Here is a 19,427-nt window from a genome sequence, read left to right on the forward strand (position 1 = left end):
AAGGTTTTAGTCACTGTATGCAAAAGTCGTCAATTCGAGACCTTTTGCATTCCCTAGTTATGTAAAGGCTTTTCGTGTTTTCGCGCTAGTCGAAACCTTTTCACGATCTCCCTCACCACAGTGAGCCATGACCAGAACCACTAAACAACAGGGACCACTTATTCTGAGACTTGATGCGCGATCATGGCGGACGTGACAGTGCTGAGATGCTGGCCAGCCTGCGTCGATGCAATCGATTGGTCTTCCGACGGCATCATTGCATTAGCGTCGGATGAGCGCGTAGAGCTGCTCGTGAGTACCTTTCAGTACGGATACTTACACGAGACCTTTTTGTTAATGATTGCGTAGTTTCCAAACACCGTCGACTTCGAGCGGGACCAAGTCTTGCCGCAATGGCAGCATGTGCCTCTCAAGGTACCCTTGTTCTCGACCGATGAGCTCCCACTCAAAGAACCTGCGCCAACATCTAACTACTCCGTCGGCGAAGAGATCTCTAACAGCGCTCCCATCAGCATCGCGTGGTCACCGCCCGGTATTGCTAAACATCGAAAATGCGCGCTTGCTGCTCTTACCGCAAACTTGACGCTTTCCCTCTGGTCAGCAGCAGAAGGCAAGCCAGAAGAAGAGACCAGTTGGACTCGACGATTGATCATCAACGATGCGCTCGTTGACCACTTCGGAGACTGGGACCACGAATCTAGCCACGTGGTGCACGATTCCAAGGAACGACTGCGGTCGAGAGGCCGCATTCGAGCGTTCGCCTGGGCACCCGCTCTGCCTTGCCCAGGGCCGGCTGGTGTTGTCGGTACTCACTTGGCATACGGCCCGCACATGCTAGTTGTCTCTGATGACGATAATCACCTCGTGTTTCTCAAGGTTGAAACGCCCACGTCCTCCCTAGGAGCTGAGCCAGACTGGAGGGCAGACGTGTTAACACATGAGTCTTTTGCACTTTCTTCGGACACGATCTTCCCACAACCCAATATCTTCGAAGACATGATCAAACAGCAAAGATATATCTCGCATATTGCCTGGAGTCCTTGGATCATACGCGACGGGTGTTATTATTCCGTACTGGTATACGCTACGAATGAGGATATACGGGCGCGGACTATCACGTACAACACTGGGCGTATGAGCTTGCAGCAAGAAGTTGTCTATGCAGGCCACGAAATGCGATATGACGGCCCGATGAAATGGTTTCACCGAGTCGAAGATGAATACAGACTAAAGCTCGCCCTCTTCACGAACACGGGACTAGTATATCTAACGATATCCGCTCTTGACGCTTCTATCATCGAAAGGAGCACGCATGATCTAGACGGTCGATGGGATCCAGTTTCAGGCGTTGTCTGGGACACGACTCAGGCCACAACACCTCGTCTCCATATAAGCTCTCTACTATCGACACTCCACAGCCCAACTGCTATCCTCGAGCAGACTCCTGATGGGCTCAAAAGCCTTGATGCCCCAGAATGGCGTGAGAGAATCGGAAATAATCTGGCACTGTTTAGTGCAAAGAACGAACTCAAAGGCAATAGCAGGGCCAAGGTATGGGGCCTCACGAGATCTCCGCTAGGCGACTTCATCGCGGCATGCAACAGCGTACATCCCTCCGATATGATCGAGTACGGCATTCCGGCTGACCGTAGTGGTGCCGTGGCTATCAGCTCTTTGCGACCTGGCAGCCGTTCACGGGACATCTTTCCAAAAGAGAACGTAACTGCAGAAGGACTCATGTACAGTCTTAAGAAGTTGGCAGAAGAAGTTGTCGAGGACCCAGATGACATACCTGCATTCGCGGATGAGATGGTTGGAAAGCTAGTCGAGACTTACACAGGTCCTCCTGTCAGTGAGATGAGCGCGACCACATCAGCAGCGTACTCCGATGTCAACGATCTCGATTCGTTGATCAAGAATTTCAAGTCGTATGCTTTCCTTGAATCACCTACACTGAAGGATCGCTACATCATCCTCGTGTCTGAAGCCTACAAGACGCAGATTAGTAAGGAGCTACCGAAGACTCTAATTGCGTATCGCCTTGCCGTGGCCTTGCAACAACTTCCTTCATCGCTATCGCATACGCCGTTCAGCGCAGAAATTCGCACGCATCACAAACAACTTGTCACACTCATCAACATGGTCATGGGCTATGACGATGCATCCGAATCCTTGCCGGCAGACCGAACTTCGGAGCAGGAAAGCGCATCAACAGTCAGCACCGGTACGCATGGCAACAGCATTTCGACGAATCAAGGCCCAGCAGTCCCAGTAGCGGATACTTGCGATTTCTGCTCCGCATTTATACCGTTCGCAGACCCCCGATCAGCAACTTGCACCAACGGACATGTGTTCCCTAGATGTGGTCTCACTTTTCTGGCTATCCAGGCGCCCGGCATCACGAAGTACTGTGGTATATGCAGCACACCATTTCTAAGCGACGAGTTCATCATGGCCCAAGAAGACGTGGAACGCAATAATAGCTCCGACACTGAGGATAACACGGTCATGACTGGCGTGACTAGAAACGGCATGGTATCAGAGGAAAGGGAGGAGAGCAGCGATCCGTTGAACAAGATGGATGAAGAGGGTTCTAGCGACCAAGAAGGAGGTGATCAAGAAAGCAACGATTCCGACGATGAAGGCGATGTGTACGAACGAAAGGAAATCCCTGTCACGCTGGCACGGGTACTGTTTCTTGCTTGCGATGCCTGCATATACTGCGGCGGCAAGTTTATTGGTTGACCAACACAGGACAAAGTTCAAAATCCGGCTCAAAGGTGTCCTGTACCTACGTTCGTAGTCAAGAAGAATCGCCCGCCAGGCTCTCTTTCTTTTACACAAATGCCCTTTATTCGCTTCCATTATTGGGCCACATATGACATTACAGTCCAACTAAGCATCTCATGGTTCTGTAACCTGGAAACATTGAAGACGCTGATGTCTCTTATCGCGGGACGGAAACAGACATAAGGCCCGAATCCGACCTATACCCACGGTCCGGATGCCTTGGCATCCATCCGCACAAACTACGCAACTCCACTTTTCTCCCGAGGCAAGCCCTGGCACTTTCTAGAAGCCAGGCTAGACCAACCGCACAAGTCTCTCATGCCCCCGCGCGACCAGCCGACCAACCGCACAATGTACGCAAGATAAGTGGGAGCCAATAGCACAAAACGCGTGCACGCGGCTAAACTTACCAACGGAGCTATCGACCACTGAGGCCAAAGCTTACAGTCAACAATGCTACAAACACGGTGGGATGCGGGGCAAAGCTCGTGAAGCACATGAACGGGAGCCGCCGCTGACGGCGTTGCCGCAGAGAAGAGGTGGCGTGAAGGGCCCTGCGTTTGGCTGTGCTGCCGCACAAGTCGCGCATGCTTCGGGTATATAAGAAGTTGGTTGCTGGCCCTCTGCTGCTTACTCCTACATCACAATAATCAAGTCAATTCCATCAAGCCAACTCACATTCAACTATATCAACCTACTTTCCCACAAACCAACAACCCATCTTCGACCATCAATAATGAAGGGTAACTGCGGCTGTGCTTCTGGTAGCTGCAACTGCGGCTCCACCTGCACTTGCGATGGCTGCCCCGTATGTCATCCCCCGTCTTTCTTACGAACACGATGCTGACCTTTCTTCAGGGCAAATAAGTCATTCAATCCTCGCATTGATGGCGTGCAATGAACACGATACTGTGAGTGCCATCGTAACACTTGCACACGCGACATCCATGCTGAGACTGTGCAGACGATCTTACAAGCTATGTACCATATGGAGTCTACCAAGATATATGCCACGGGTGGTTATTTAGAGGTGTCCGATGATTAGGGGATGAGGGGAGTTCGGCGGCTCATGAGATACCACACAGGACAATCAATCACTTCATTACAACAACGCATGTGCCATATGATACTACCAATCGTGAATTCTTGTCATTGTCGCTAATTTCGCAGATGCTTTCGAATCATGTAGTCTATCCTGATAAACATCTACGTTCCTACCCACAGCAAACCGTGGCATTCTCCTGCATACGATCCTCGCCCCCGCTGCTCACATTGAAACTCTCCCACCCAAAGATGAAGTATCCAAGATACGCACCGATGAAGATGCAGATGATAAAGTACCCGTTGTAATACATCGCCAGCAACATGACGAAATAAGCCACAGCAAATGCGCCCATGTGCAATGCCGCTCTAACCGCCTGTTGTAGAATGCTCGGTCGGAACTTGCTCGTCGTCGCAGCCATGGCGCCGCAAGCAGCTGGCGATGTTGTAGCAGCAGGATGCTTAGTCGTGCTGTCGTTTGCGTTCGATGAAGAGGAGGAAAAGGAGCCGCTTGCTGAGGAAGCGAGTGTCTTGGAGTGTTGCTGGACGATGTAGCGATCGTATTCCTTAGCTGCGCGCCGCAGAAACTCGAGGAGGATGACGAGGAGGATTACGCCGATGCAGGAGCCGGCGAACATGGCTTTGGAGCGTACGTGCCAGGACTCTGCGATGAAACATGTGTCTATAACGTTCCAATTCCACAGCATCTGCGGGACGGGTTGTTAGCTGAGACTTCCTTTCTCCTCACTGCGAGAGAAGATGGGATAGAACTTACACTAATTTTGCATCCGCCCATCATATCGGCCATGTCATCCATGCCACCCATTCCGCCTGACGAAGTAGCCATTGGCGCCATGCCGGTAGCAGTCGACGCCATAGACATGCCCGACATAGCCATACCGGTGCTCGTCGGAGCCATCGACATTTCCATATCCATAGACATGATTGCTTGTACCTGCATAGAAAGGTAGTGAGAAAGAAGTCCAAAGTTATATCGCAGCGACTGCAATCAAAGCACGGCCTACCAAAAATTTGTTGGAAACGAAACAGCGCAAGTGAATGAATATGAGTGGTGTGAGAAGTAGGGTTGAGCAAGTTATGAGCAGATTTTCCCCTGCGTGACCTTAAATGGAAGCGGCAACCACCCCAAATGATTCACACTTCAAACGCAGAGATTTTGACGAACAAAGAAGTCTGAAACTGAAGTGAAGTCTGCCACTAAGGATATTTCCGGAGAGTGAACGTGGAATCGCGGCGTTTATATCGCTTTCTTGTGGTGCAAGCTCCTACCTAGGGAGTGCCAGGCCCGGAACCCTTCTCGCACCCGTTCCCACGCGGTACCCGAAGTTCTGCAGACGGCGCCACTGCATGCCAGTATTGGTCAAAGACTGCCATTCATAATCTCAGCCTACCATACCACGAGATGGATCGGTAACAGACCTGCTGGCCCATGTTTTGATAGTCGAAGAGACTCCAAGAGCAAGGACGGGCCGCAGAGCGCTACGCTGAAATAGGTTTAGATGGTAAGCGAGGTGAGAAGGTTTCCAAGGTTTTGAGCAGATTTCGCGCCCTCGTCCGCATCCTGCGCAATCATGACAAGACGATACTGCGCGGCAGGTGTTGAGGCGCGGAATAATGTTGGATGGCATGCAGGTCGTGGTTGTTTGTTGGTGATGCGAGGGGAACGGGCCGCTTATGTTGCATGTGTTGGGAGTGCAGCTTACAGGCAGAGCGCTCTTTAGCCAACGTGCGATAGATGAATTGTTATTGCAAGCGCAGTAGGAAGCCGTGCAGTCGTGTCCCGGGGTTTTGGTTGCGGGACTCGAACGGCGAATGAGATCAGGGTCTAGGTAGGCTGGATGAACATGCGATGCTGCACGTTGGATGCAACGACAGATCGATCGTTGAACAGAGCGTGGGTATACGTGTCGTTGTAACAATATTTTGAGCTTCCCAACATTGCGAGATGCTTGTCTTTGAGACATCGGTTGGAGGGCGACCATGAATTTGGGCCAACGGGCTTACGTGCATCGCGCGGCGTTGAAGTAGTTGGCTGGGTAAACATGCGCTGACGGTGTTGGTACAACAGTATATCAGCCGATGACGTTTACAGGTATACTCTTGCTGCTATTTGTTGATACCACTCAGGTGGTCTCAGACGTATCGCATGTTTGTTGCGTTTTCCGCACGACATATATGCTCAACCCGATGCAAAGTCATCTCAAAGCCAGCAGTGACTCCCGATGAGTCGGATAGGTGGTAAATTTGGTCAGCCCTCGACTCATCACACTGACGACGTCCATATCGTGTCCGGATTCGCTGCCACGGTCGTCGTCCAAGCGGACTCGCCCGCCTCACTGTGCCTCATGGGCCACAGCAATGTGCTGAGGATATGCGTGAGTACGATGTAAGAGCCGGATATTTTGGCGTATGAACACAGGCGCCCTAAAATTGCGACCGGATCGAGCGAAGCGGGAAGACAAATGGCAAGAGCTTGCGCCACTTGTTGTTCTAAGTCTACTGACCGAGATGAATGCCCTAAAGTATGAGAGGATTCAAATCGTTGGTGGAGGCTGTGACTGTTTCATCCCACCCTTTGCCATCGCCGGCAATAACGAACATCTTCATGCGTAGAATAGGGTAGCCGCCACATCTGCGCACACCACGAAACGCAGCATAACGAGCCGGATGCAGACGTAATGAAGATGGCTTCACATAAGACTTCTAGCAAGCTTTAGCCGTTGAATACGTGATCACACGTACACGAAATGGCATGTGTATTGCTAGAATTTAAGTCGGGTCATTGCCACGAGTCGTGCTGTCGGGTTGATCTATCGGGTCATTGTGTCGGACATTCTCCAACACCAACAATGACGCGCGCCCTATCGTAATTCGCGACTGGGAAGCCCTGAGGTTAGAACAGCGGGGTGCGGCTCAGCAACCCTCTGGTGGGAACCTGACCGCAGCGGAGACGAAAACACTGCCCTCAAGCCAGGGCACCTTCTCAAAGGCAGTGCAGGAAGCAGGAAGCAAGGCTATGCGCGACCTGTCAAACGTAATGTAACGGCCTTCCAGGACAAGGTCTTATGTCTTGCAGTCCAGCGCTGCTCGTCATCGGCACATAGAACGCTCCGAGGATTGGGCATTCTAGGTTTGGCGCCGCCGTACATATCCATCTTGTCTTGTTTTTTTGGGTTCCAAGAACGCTCCTCGTCGAGCTTCTATTTGCATCGTATTGTTTCCTTCTTTTCGTTTACCATGCGTTCTCCAATCGATTTCGTCAAGGACCGCCATAATGGCCGGTATCGAGAGAGCATCGATAGCGACGACTACCCTTTAGCACAACCTAGGAGGGAAACTGAGCAACCACCAACGAATGGTCCGACTGCTCTTCCGTCGCTGCCAGAACCATACTCGGCTTTTTCGGCGAACCGCAGGAGGTTCATTCTAGGCGTCGTTACAGCGGCGGGCTTCTTTGGACCACTATGCGGAGCTGTTTACTTGCCTTCTCTGAGGATCTTCGAGAAGATCTTTAATGCATCGGAGACTGCGGTAAACGGTACAGTCTCAATGTATATGATGGTGTTCGCCATTGCCGTAAGTCATCCGCACCGGTAGCTCGAAATGCAAAACTAAGATTGCGTAGCCTCTCTTCGGTGCTGCTGCCTCAGATCTGGGCGGGAGGAAAACAGTGTACATGGTCGGACTCGGCAGTTTTCTCGTCGCGAACACCCTACTTGCTGTACTGCCACCACATATCGCGGAGCTGTATATTCTCCGTGTCTTCCAGGCATTCGGATCATGTATCGTCTTCTCCGTCGGAGCCGGTACCGTTGCTGATATCACGGAGCCTGCCAAACGTGGAACCGCTTTAGCATGGTTTTTGATGGGACCCCAGCTTGGCCCTGTCCTTGGTCCGCTTATTGGAGGTGCACTCGCGGACGAGAGTAGATGGCGATGGATATTCGGTTTCCTCTCGATCGCAAGTTTCCCGGTATATATCCTCATCGTCTTCTGTACGCCAGAGACACTGCGATCGCTGGTAGGCAACGGCGCGACTGTCGCAAATCAGCCTTGGTTTTCGATACCCAACTTCCGGACACAGCCTTGTACGGACTCGAGAGCTCCGAAAGCTCCCCGTCCAACGCCTCGAAAGTTCCTGCATCTTCTCAAATACCCTCCACATTTGATCGTTTCCTTTAACGGAGCATTCCAGTTTGCTGGACTGTATGCCATTTTCATCTCGTTTGCCACCATTTGGCAAGAGGGTTACAGTTGGACGGCAGCAGAGACTGGGTATGCCTATATATGTCCCGGTATTGCGATGTTCGTCGCTTCGATGGTAGTCGGTCGACTTTCCGATTGGATGCGAAAGAGGGCTCTTGCGAAGAGCTCCACTGGCAAGGTTGCACCTGAGCGAAGAATTACCATCCAGATCTTCGGCTTCGTCATCGCCGCGGCTGGAAAGATCATGTTCGGCTGGTTTGCACTCGCTCACTTTCACCCCGCCGCGGTCCTCTTCTGTACGGCTCTGGCTGCAATCGGCATGTCTATCATCTTCGTCACCAGCACCTCCTTCCAGACTGAGTGCGACCCTGGCCAGGCGGCTAGTCTAGTGGCTTTGGCAGGATTTATGCGCAACATGGCTGCCGCGATCTCCTCACTGATCATGGCCAGCATTTTGGATGCAATGGGCTGGGGCTGGGCCTTCACCGGGCTGGGAATCATAGATCTCCTCTGCATACCAGGAATCATTCTGATCATCTTTCGTGGTCCAAAGTTTCGACAGGAATTGGAACGCGGGCAGCAATCCAAGAAATAAGTGGCTGGGTGGAAGGCCTTGCGTGGTCTGGATACAGAGTCTTGCTGCTTATTCTGACAGCGATGAGCGACGGCCTGTCTTTAAGCATAGCGTGGCGTTAGTGAGCATTTGACTTTGTATATTAGCATGATACTGAAGGGTGGGGAATTGGATCTATGTCGAGTTACATGGCAAGAACGACCGCGTTAGTTCTGTAACCGCGTGAGCTTCAAGTCGACAGCAGGCAACCTAGAAAATTCTGATTAGTATTCCAACGAAGACCAAGTAGTGAGTAGCGTGGTGTTGTCGCATGCGCTGTTAGGGTGAGAACGCAGTCCTATGTGCGATGGAAGAGATCGATGTTCTAGAATAACCTCGGAAGCGGCTGGAAGGGCGAGTTTGGCCGATCATGGCAACTTCGACATCCACCACCAATTTGTCAGCAGCACTCGCCATCCATGTAGCACGGTAGGTATAAGAGCAAGCAGTCTCGCAGCGATGACATCATTTCATCAACGAAATCTATCGCGCACAACTTCATCGTGGCGTTCAGAGCAAGTTTACGCAAAATGACCAACTTCAAGGTTGACATCGTTAGCGACACCGTATGCCGTAAGTCCTTATGAACAACGCATCGCATACTATATATCCGATACTAATCAAGTCACAGCATGGTGCTACGTAGGAAAAAAGCGCTTGGAAAAGGGTATCGCGGCCTATATGGAGAAGCACCCAGACTCTAACGACACTTTCCAAACCAGCTGGTATCCCTTCTATCTGAACCCTGATGCGCCAAAGAGCGCAGACAAGCAACAACTGTACGAGTCGAAGTTCGGCAAAGAGCGCACAGCAATGATGCAGGAGCGTCTCTCGCAGATTGGCAAAGATGAGGGAATCAACTTCAAGTACGGCGGCAAGACTGGAAACACACGCGATTCGCACCGACTCGTGCAACTTGGAAAAACCAAGGGCCCGCAGATGCAGACTCGCGTGATCGAGGAGCTCTTCGCTGCGTACTTTGAGAATGAGAAGGACATTACCACTCAAGAGATCCTTACTGAGGCAGGAATCAAGGCTGGACTTGATGAGAAAGAGATCAAGGATTGGCTGGAGTCAGGCAAAGGAGGACCTGAAGTTGACAAGGAAGTCCAGCAGGCGCGCCGACAACAGATTACAGGCGTTCCCAACTTTACCATTAACGATCAGTTTGAGATCGGAGGTGCGCAGGAACCGGAGGCTTTTGTCCAGTTATTTGAGAGGTTGAAGAGGCAAGAGGGTAGCAGTTAGGTGGTACGATGTATAACAACCATCTTAGCGAATCTGACCTATCCGCAAACGTAACACTACTGCGTGTTTTCGTTTTCGGCATACAATATCGTGTGGACAAGTTCTGTTGTTTAATTTGTCTTCTGGCGTGCAGGTCGTTTGAAGAAGGGCTTCGAGTGTTGGTGTCGAATTCATCGTATCGCTGGTGATGACCAAATCGTGTGAACATGCCGCTAGTCTGCACCTCGGCAACTGTACCTCAACGTCGTCACGCGCATTCTCCGTCACGCTTCTATGACATCTCGATGCGGTGATTACGAGCGCTGAAGCTACCAGCCTCATTCCTCATGGTGCGCAGGTAGCACAACATGTAAGCACCGATGGAGGTGCTACGTGGGTGGCTGTGGCGTTAGCGCCAGTGCCATCGATCTGGGCATCTGCAGGGTTCACGACCAACAATCACCAAGACGCGCTTGGACGGCGCACCTCTCACAGCTACTTCAGTCGCCATGTCCTAGAATCCGATTAGAATACACGGTCTACGACCTCCCCGATGGCTAACGATGCTCCGCAAACCTCGGCTGAGCGCCGCTTCCTGCGGCCCAGCGTAAGTCGCGTCTTCGGAGACCATGTAGGCGATGCGCTGACCATGTCCTATAGCTACGCAGCGCGACTATGGTGCAGCCGAAAACCGGCGAGCGCATCAAGAGATCCTTCACCCTACGAAGATCCCAACACCGACCGACCGAATCCTCCGAATTCCTACTTGCGCCCGGCCAATACGATGCTGAGAGACACCGGGAGATGGGAAGAGTCGAGTTTGCGAAGGTGGTGCTTACGAACAAGTGTCGACAAGGCTACGCCTACGCGACGAGTCCTATTGGGATTGGCATTATGAAGTGCTCATTGGCCTATGTGCTCGGATCGTTGGCGACGTTCGTACCAGCAATCGCAGGATTACTGGGCAAGAACGATGGAAAGCACATAGTCGCGACTATCACTGTGTACTTCCACCCAGCTCGCTCGGCCGGTAGCATGCTGGAGGCTGTCATCTTGGCTTTCGCTGCCTTTCTGTATGCCGCCTTCGTATCCTTCTCTAGCATGGCCGTGTCCGCATACTTTGGAAACCAAGATCTGCTAGTACTTGGGCATGTGATAGTGCTCATTGTATTCTGTGGGGGAGGCTTAGGGCTTGTTGGATGGACAAAACAGAAGCTTGGGAATCCACTGGTCAACGTGGCTTGCTCACTGACATCGCTAGCTCTCATCACGATCCTGACCAAGGAGGGAGCTGTTCAGGCAGCCAAGTTCTCCTACGTCAAAGTCTGGCAGGTTCTGAAGATGATAATCATGGGCTGTTCCGCCTCAGCACTTGTATCGCTCCTCGTACAACCAAAGTCGGCGCGCAACGAATTCCGCGATACGTTCATCCAGTCGACAGATGCTATGGCAGAGATGCTCAACAACATCACCCTTAGCTTCCTTTCCGGTGCTGAATCAGACCTCAAGAGCGAATCATATGTCGAAGCATCGAACAAGAGCCAGTCAACGTTCAAAACACTTGTAAAGAACCTGGGAGAAGCCAAGTTTGAGCACTACGCGTTGGGTACTGAGGAAGAGTACAGGATTCACGCCAAACTGGTCAAATGTCTAGAAAAGCTCATGCAGAGCTGTGGTGGATTGCGGAGCGCTGCGGAAACCCAATTTACACTGTTGGCGCAATCGGAGACCGAGCCCAGCGCCAGCGTCACATCCCAACGATCAATACCCGCTAATGGAACGGTAAACTCGTCGATATTCTCGGACCATACGATGTCCTTCAGTCCTCCGCAAATGTCTCCCAGTCTCAGCCATACCGAAAGGCGAACCAGCATCCTTGCATCTATCGACGAGTTACCAGAAAGTTCCCAAGCATCTGCGTATCCCTCAGCAGCTGGATCCGACGACGAGTCCACTCCGACCAAGAAGAAGTCCGACCAAGTTGCGAACCTTTTGAAATCAGACCTTACGCCTGCTGACATGTTCTCGGTGTTCATTGCTAGCTTGGGACCACCAATGGTACGTCTAAGAGTCGCTGTGTGCGAATTGTGCTAACACCAGTAGAAATCCTTAGCATACACACTACGCGAGGTCCTTTCTGAATTGCCTTTTGGACCTGGACCCGAGTACAACATGGCTATCAACGAGCACTTTCGCCACAGTCTAGTCGACGCTAAGGCCCTGTTCTCAGATGCACGTCGAGAAGCCCTCTCGGCTGTCTACAAGAACAAGATACCAACGAGGACCAGCTCTGCAGCGATTGCAGCAGACTTCGAGGAGGTTGCAGCAAGCTGCGGGTACTTTAGTTCGTCGCTGTTAGACTTCGCTGAAGACATGGTTTCGTTCCTTGACATACTCGAAGAGCTCAAAGCTAATGTCAATCGTTACCCGCGGCAAAGGACCTACACCTGGCTGAAGTTCTGGCAGCGTGGGCGCAAGAAGGATAAGGCGGGAGACAGTCCCGAGGAGGCCTATCTTGTTGATGAGACAGACGCCCACACACCAGGAGGCTCGCGTGAGATCCATAACCCCATCTACCGGAAGTCGACCCGTGGAGACCCGTACAAGCCAGAAAACGAGCAGCCACTTTCATATCGCATCTGGACATCATTGGCCGTGTTTAGAAGAGACGACCTCAAATACGCCGTCAAGGTTGGCATTGGCGCAGTACTCTACGCCATGTGGTCCTTCATTCAGTCTACTCGAGGATTCTATGGTCATTGGCGTGGCGAATGGGGCTTGTTGTCGTACATGTTGGTGTGCTCGATGACAATCGGTGCCTCCAATACCACTGGCTTCCAACGTTTCGCTGGTACATGTCTCGGAGCTATATTGGCAATCGCCGGATGGATCGCCGCTGACGAGCATGCCTTTGTGTTGGGCTTTTTCGGCTGGGTTATCTCCCTGTTCTGCTTCTACATCATCGTTGGAAAGGGCAAGGGACCTATGGGTCGCTTCATCTTACTGACCTACAATCTCTCTGCACTCTACGCATACTCGCTCTCCGTCAAGGACGATGATGACGACGACGATGAGGGTGGCATCTCACCCGAGATCTGGGAGATTGTGCTCCACCGTGTGGTCGCAGTGATGGTTGGATGCATATGGGGTATTATAGTGACGAGAGTCATCTGGCCTATCTCTGCGCGCCGCAAAGTCAAGAAGGGCACGTCTCTATTATGGCTAAAGATGGGGTTGATCTGGAAACGTGGGCCTCTGAAGACCCTGCTCGAAGCCAACGAACGCACAAGCCGGACGTACACGTACATGTCCGAACGCGAAGAGCTGGAACTCCGTCGGTACCTTTCTCATCTGGACACGCTGCGTGCATCAGCCGCCGCAGAGTTCGAGCTGAAGGGCCCGTTCCCGGACAAGAGCTTCAAGGTCATTCTGGGCGCGACCAGCCGTATCTTGGATAGTTTCCATGCTATGAACGTCGTCATTCTCAAAGATGTAAAGGCCTCCGAGGGCGAGAAGGAGGTCTTGAGGTATACCAAGAAAGAGTGGACGGACCTGAGTTGGCGCATCAGTCATCTCTTCTCTGGTGAGTCACACCTAATAAGCTTTCTTAAGAGCACCGGCTAACAGCACACAGTCATGGCCTCCTCAATGAAATTGGCATACCCGCTCAACGACGTCTTGCCTAATATCGAGCACACGCGAGATCGTCTACTAGCAAAGGTCTTTGAGTTCCGACAGAGTGGACTGGGAAAGGTCATTGCCAATGATGAAGATTACGAGTTGCTGTACGCGTACGCGTTGGTGACTGGGCAGCTCGCGCATGATCTCAACATCATTGGACAGGAGATTGAGAAGCTGTATGGTGTGTTGAGTGAAGAGGACTTGAAGTTACAGTAGATATGCAATGCACATAAACGCTGCTCCTCGCGATCTGTTTACGTTCTCTGTTTGAAACAGCATACGCTTCTTGACTTGTGTGAGGGGTGTGGTGATTGCCACCCTTAGTCTCCGCGGTAATAACCCAGGTGCAGTAGCTCGCTTGTGATGATCCTGAATGAGTCACCATGATAGATGCGGCACACCTCGTAGCACGATGGCCTAGGCGTCGATGATCTCAATGCGTCATCCATCATCGATGCCAATGTCGCTGTATGCGTGTTGTCGCGTGATGGGTTTCTCAAGGTTACCACATGGGCAAGAAATGTCCGACGATGAGCTGCAACCCCATCGGTCTACTGATAGAAATAAGCTTTGGGGCTATCTGTCGTTGACTCACCTTGTGATTGTGCCTAATTTACGCATCTAGCGGTCGCGAAACATTGCCACACAGCTGATCTTGGTAATGTAAACTTTGGCTTTGAACTTCGCGGAAATGAGAGCGATAGTCCTGTCGTGTAGTGAGACGGAAATCCTACACGCGACAACTTGTAACTTCCATAATGCATTAACGGTAACTTTTGTTTTGGAAGGTGCATTGAAGTTGTTGTTGGTGTCTGGGGTCGGGGTCGTAAAACGACTAGTGGCCGGCACGTGATGAGCTTGGCGCTCTAAGCGATCACGCGCACCTGCCCAGGTCGGATCCTCAATATTCTGCGAACGTCTTGCCGCGACTCTCGATACTAACCTCCAGGACAACCAACCCGTCAAAATGTAAGGAATACCGATTGCATACCCTCAGCATTGCTTCGAAGAGCACTTCCGCACCCGCAACCACGTCGCCGACTCGCAGTGCTGCTCAGCAGGCGCCCGAGACGTGGCGAACCCCTCTTTTCACGATAGCACTTTCCATCGTCCACGACCGTACAATTGATCAAAATACTGACGGAGTGTGTTTCGCAGGGTCAACCTCCGCACTCAGAAGCGCCTCGCGGCCTCCGTGGTCGGTTGCGGAAAGCGCAAGATCTGGCTCGACCCCAACGAGACCAGCGAAATCGCCAACGCCAACTCCCGCCAGACCGTCCGCAAGCTCGTCCAGGATGGCCTCATCATCCGCAAGCCCGTCACCATGCACTCGCGGGCCCGCGCCCGGGAGCTGACCGCCGCTCGACGAATTGGCCGACACCGTGGTTTCGGTAAGAGGAAGGGTACCAAGGACGCTCGTATGCCAAGGTACGCAATCACGATGTCGCTCCCGCAATGGACTCGAGGGAGATTCATTGCAGGGAGCGAAGGATGAAGGAGACTGTTTGCTGATGCGGATGTCTATAGCCAAATCGTCTGGATGCGCCGTCTCCGTGTCCTCCGCCGTCTCCTCGTCAAGTACCGTGCCGCCGGAAAGATCGACAAGCACCTCTACCACGAGCTCTACCACCTGTCCAAGGGTAACACCTTCAAGCACAAGCGTGCTCTCGTTGAACACGTACGTCCGCCATGACATCATGACTATGTCAAACCCCGCTCCATGCTCGGCTACTGACATGCACCGTAGATCCACAAGGCCAAGGCTGAGAAGGCCCGCGAGAGGGCTATCCAGGAAGAGATGGACGCCAAGCGTGCGAAGACCAAGGCGGCGAGGGAGAGGAGGCAGGAGCGTGTCCAGCAGAAGCGTCAAGCTCAGTTTGGCGACGATGCGGAGTAAACACGGGATATCATGATGAACACCTGGCGTGGGTCTTTTCAAGGTTAAAGGAGGGCGTCAATCTCCTTTTTATCTGGGCATATGCGGTCATGTTTCATGTTACGTCTGTGAAGGACTCTTCTCTCCATGCATACTCGACCGACAAGGCTGCCCTCACTCTGATCACCGATGCTATGAGTGTACCAAAAAGGATATGCGCATCGGAATTAGAAACCAGTAGTCAAACTTGGAGTTGGTCTGCTTTCATGCATTGTCTGTGGATATGATTGCGTGATGCTTGCTTGAATGGCTCTCGTTCGCATTCCTGAAAGTACCCCGGATTACCCAATCCCCATGACACGGACGCCATACACCCTGTTACCTGCTTAGGGTATCAAATAACCAAAGCGCCTATCCAAACACTTCGTGCTGAGCCAACCTTGGTCGCATGAGTATGCCTTTAGATCTAGGTTTCATCAGTACATGTTCTCACCCATCGCATGTTGTTACTCACCAACTTGAGTGCAGCCCTATGCACGTTCCTCGTAAAGTTGAGCATAGCCTTCGCCTTGTTGTTCCCCCTCTGCAGCCGCCTGTAACCCTCCTGCACATGACTCGGCTGGACTGGCTCCCTCGCCTCCTCCGGCGGATCAAACAAACCACGCTCTCTCTTCCTCTTAAGCCGATTCTGCTCACCACCATGATTCTTCTTATAGAGATCTTCCGCATCCTTGACCTTGAGCGCCTCCTCCGTAAGCGTCTGCACAATCTCAAACGTCAAGAAACCGAGGATATCGATGATATCGTCAGAAGGCTTGGAATCAGTAATGAGACCGAACCCAGCCCATTCTTTGAATCGCTTGCCTTTGCGGTATGTGAAGGATGCTTGGCGGCAGTCAGACCAATGGACATATTCCTCCCTCGTCATGTCCTTGGTACGTTCGTCTGCGTTTTTGAGGCGTTGGAGGGTAGCGTAATTCATTTCCTCTTCTTCCTCGTCTTCGACATCGTCTTTTTGCGGTGGGAACTCAGTGAAGAAGGAATGCACGTCCCAGACTAGATCGACTTTGGCGCGCTTGGCTTTCTTCGAGGCGTCGACGGGGGCGGCGCCGGGACCACCTGCTCCTACCACGCCGGCGGCTATGTCTGCATCTCCGGCTCCGACGTCTGCGCCGCCATCGCCGCCTTTATCGTCTGAGTCTTTGACGGAGCGTCGCACGTCTTTCCATTGCAGGAAGTGACGAAGGCGCGAGATTTTGGCGCGGTCGTGCCGGATTAGCATGAAGAGGTCGTCTGTGGATATGGATTTGCTGCCGCGGCGTGTGGCTAGGGCTGTGCATTCTCGTAGCATGTGCTGGACTTGGTCTTGGACGATTGATTCGATCAGCGTGGTTGTTTCGGGGGAGGGTTCGCCGGTTTCGCCGGAGACGAACATCATCTGTGGGATCGTTAGATTCAGGCCAACGTCGAGGTCAGGGTCTAATGAGAGCAGAGCTTCTGGAGATCCGGGCCGAGACATTGGGGGCGAAGAAAGTGTAGGGGAGGATGTAGAAGAGGCCATGGTGGTGGCCTCTCGCGACATGGTTGGGGGGAAGTGTGTGAGTCAAGGAAATGTGAGGGTGGCACAAGTGCTGGGGGCATCTTGTGGGTGAGCTTTTTTGGGAGCTCGCTTGGATCTTTGCAAGACGGGATGGGTGGGAGATGAGATGATCGTAGGTGAAGTAGAGTTGGGGCCAGGCTGGCTGTCCGTCTATAACGTGACTGCGAATGGAAAAGAGCCATAACCCATATACAATGTATGAACGTTGGCGTGATGTAGGAAGGAATTTCCAGGGTCTTCAAACGACTTGATCGAAAGGTGAAATTGTGCTGATGCTTGGGTAGGCGCGCGTAACAGCGTCCTGCATGTACAGGGAAGGATGTGAAGGTCGATGATGCCATAGGCAGCGTATTTTAACCGAAACTTTCAAAATTCCATCTCTTTCTTGTTTAAAATGTTAAAGAAAAATCATGAGAAGACCACAAGAAGAAGATGCAATTGACTAACCTGTTGGATCTCCGTCCGGTACTTGGCCATCTTATCCTTGTCCGACATGGTGTCTTACTCCGTCGCCCAAAGGCTCCTATAATCATACAAAGCGCGTCGCCAACTTCTTACAGCTATACAAAACAGAAAGTCGAACACAAGAGGCGTGGGGCGCGGCGAGGGTTGTGAATGGAGTCCGGGGATGGAACGCGGTTTGCGGTCTACTAGCGCGATTTCAGGCGATGCCTGATGCGACAGCACGGGTTGGCCCGGGCACGCTCAGCCCTACCACATGCAAATCATCAGCCCCGCCTAACTTTTTGTCAATTTGGCGACCAACCCCACCACGACTCTCACCCCACGCGTCACCACTGCCCATCATGCTGTATCTCGTGGGTCTCGGCTTGGCGGACGAAAAGGACATCACTGTCAAGGGCTTGGATATCGTGAAGAAGGCGGAGCGCGTCTACCTCGAGGCGTACACGGCGGTGCTGCTGGTGGAGAAGGATGTGCTTGTGAGTCGAAGATGCGATTGACGGGTGAGGCACTGGGAAACTAATTATCACGGCAGTAGGAAGCTTTCTATGGCCGCGAAGTCATCATAGCCGATCGCGAAATGGTCGAGTCGTCCAGCGACGATATCCTCAAAGATGCTGATAAAGTCGACGTCGCATTCCTTGTCGTAGGCGATCCATTCGGGTATGTTCCTCTACGAATACATACTACGCCTATCTAACACCCAATAGAGCGACCACACACACCGACCTCGTCCTTCGCGCCCGCGAACTCTCTATCCCCACCCGCTCCATCCCCAACGCCAGCATCCTGACCTCGATCGGCACGACCGGCCTGCAACTCTACAACTTCGGGCAAACAGTCTCCATGGTCTTCTTCCTTGACAACTGGAAGCCCGCTTCCTTCTACGACCGCATCAAGGAGAACGTCTCCATCGGCCTACACACGCTCGTCCTCCTCGACATCAAGGTCAAGGAGCAGAGTCTGGAGAACATGGCGCGCGGCCGCAAGATCTACGAGCCGCCGCGGTACATGACTGTTGCGCAGTGCGCGCAGCAGATGCTGGAGATTGAGGAGGATGTCAAGCAGGAGGGTGCTTACACCAAGGAGAGTCTGGCTGTGGGTGTTGCACGCGTTGGTGCGGAGGATGAGAAGATTGTTGCTGGAACATTGGCACAGCTGTGTGAGGCGGATCTGGGGAAGCCGCTGCACAGTCTGGTGCTACTGGGTCGGCGGACACACGACCTTGAAAGGGATTTCCTCGAGGAGTTCGCCGTGGACAAGGAGAAGTTCAGGGAGGTCTGGAACAGAGACTATGGGGGCAAGCAATGAGTTGGCATGTAGCAGCACGCGAAATCGCTTAGATGCGGCTCTTGTTCTGATGAATCACCAAAATCCAATGTCAATATGCCATACTGAGACTGACAGACGAAGCTGGGCATTGCGTGCGTAACCATAGTTGCCTCTACTCGATCCTGCATTCTGTCCATGACTGCGCTGTTCGCTCGCGAATGCTGACCACATGTCGTATACATGTGTTATCCTGTTTCTTTTCCGTCGTTCCAGTTCTCCATGTATTCGACATGGTATCGTCCTTGCATCTATATCCCATCTTCGAAGACTTTCTTCATCATTACGATGCACTTTTCCAACTCCTGCTCTTGTAAAGGGTGAAGGGCTAAGCAGAGCCTGAACCGATGCTCCGGAAATGGCTCGTGCGAAGGGAACATTTTGATACTTCGAGACCACTTCCAGTCTCCTTGTATGACTATTTTTGGGTCTACATGCGCGAGCGTCGTTGTTCTTAATAGTATGTTCCGCCACCATCCAACATCGCTCATCCTACTGATAAGAGTCCTATCTTTACGAGCATGAACCGCAAGTGCCACGATCTTGCGTATGATCCAACAGCTGCAAGTATGTATACTTTT

At 52.3% G+C, this 19,427-nt stretch overlaps 7 protein-coding genes across 7 annotated transcripts; 5 read left to right on the forward strand and 2 right to left on the reverse strand.

Annotated features, from left to right (window-relative positions):
• Window positions 1–183: 183 nt before the first annotated feature.
• On the forward strand, window positions 184–2,745 carry J4E79_001979 (uncharacterized protein; the record flags this gene model as incomplete). Its single annotated transcript, XM_049350883.1, has 2 exons — window positions 184–291; window positions 349–2,745. The coding sequence occupies 2 exons, from the start codon at window positions 184–186 to the stop codon at window positions 2,743–2,745; spliced, it is 2,505 nt and encodes an 834-aa protein (XP_049214722.1).
• Window positions 2,746–4,004: 1,259 nt separating this feature from the next.
• Window positions 4,005–4,678, reverse strand: J4E79_001980 (uncharacterized protein; the record flags this gene model as incomplete). The annotated part of the gene is made up of 2 exons (XM_049350884.1): window positions 4,005–4,538; window positions 4,607–4,678. The coding sequence occupies 2 exons, from the start codon at window positions 4,676–4,678 to the stop codon at window positions 4,005–4,007; spliced, it is 606 nt and encodes a 201-aa protein (XP_049214723.1).
• A 2,723-nt stretch (window positions 4,679–7,401) lies between these two features.
• On the forward strand, window positions 7,402–8,653 carry J4E79_001981 (uncharacterized protein; the record flags this gene model as incomplete). Its single annotated transcript, XM_049350885.1, has 2 exons — window positions 7,402–7,428; window positions 7,478–8,653. The coding sequence occupies 2 exons, from the start codon at window positions 7,402–7,404 to the stop codon at window positions 8,651–8,653; spliced, it is 1,203 nt and encodes a 400-aa protein (XP_049214724.1).
• Window positions 8,654–9,201: 548 nt separating this feature from the next.
• On the forward strand, window positions 9,202–9,919 carry J4E79_001982 (uncharacterized protein; the record flags this gene model as incomplete). Its single annotated transcript, XM_049350886.1, has 2 exons — window positions 9,202–9,244; window positions 9,303–9,919. The coding sequence occupies 2 exons, from the start codon at window positions 9,202–9,204 to the stop codon at window positions 9,917–9,919; spliced, it is 660 nt and encodes a 219-aa protein (XP_049214725.1).
• Window positions 9,920–10,451: 532 nt separating this feature from the next.
• J4E79_001983 (uncharacterized protein) lies at window positions 10,452–15,476 on the forward strand (the record flags this gene model as incomplete). Its single annotated transcript, XM_049350887.1, has 7 exons — window positions 10,452–10,505; window positions 10,559–11,956; window positions 12,002–13,481; window positions 13,533–13,791; window positions 14,738–15,007; window positions 15,107–15,257; window positions 15,327–15,476. 7 exons carry the CDS (start codon window positions 10,452–10,454, stop codon window positions 15,474–15,476), a joined length of 3,762 nt encoding a protein of 1,253 aa, XP_049214726.1.
• Window positions 15,477–15,915: 439 nt separating this feature from the next.
• Window positions 15,916–17,037, reverse strand: J4E79_001984 (uncharacterized protein; the record flags this gene model as incomplete). The annotated part of the gene is made up of 2 exons (XM_049350888.1): window positions 15,916–15,921; window positions 15,970–17,037. The coding sequence occupies 2 exons, from the start codon at window positions 17,035–17,037 to the stop codon at window positions 15,916–15,918; spliced, it is 1,074 nt and encodes a 357-aa protein (XP_049214727.1).
• Window positions 17,038–17,861: 824 nt separating this feature from the next.
• On the forward strand, window positions 17,862–18,828 carry DPH5 (diphthine synthase; the record flags this gene model as incomplete). Its single annotated transcript, XM_049350889.1, has 3 exons — window positions 17,862–17,996; window positions 18,056–18,180; window positions 18,228–18,828. The coding sequence occupies 3 exons, from the start codon at window positions 17,862–17,864 to the stop codon at window positions 18,826–18,828; spliced, it is 861 nt and encodes a 286-aa protein (XP_049214728.1).
• Between the last annotated feature and the right edge of the window lie 599 nt (window positions 18,829–19,427).

Source organism: Alternaria viburni (assembly GCF_023758015.1).
Source record: "Alternaria viburni strain BMP 2772 chromosome Unknown scaffold_3, whole genome shotgun sequence".
In the NCBI taxonomy this organism is placed as follows: Eukaryota; Fungi; Ascomycota; class Dothideomycetes; order Pleosporales; family Pleosporaceae; genus Alternaria; species Alternaria viburni.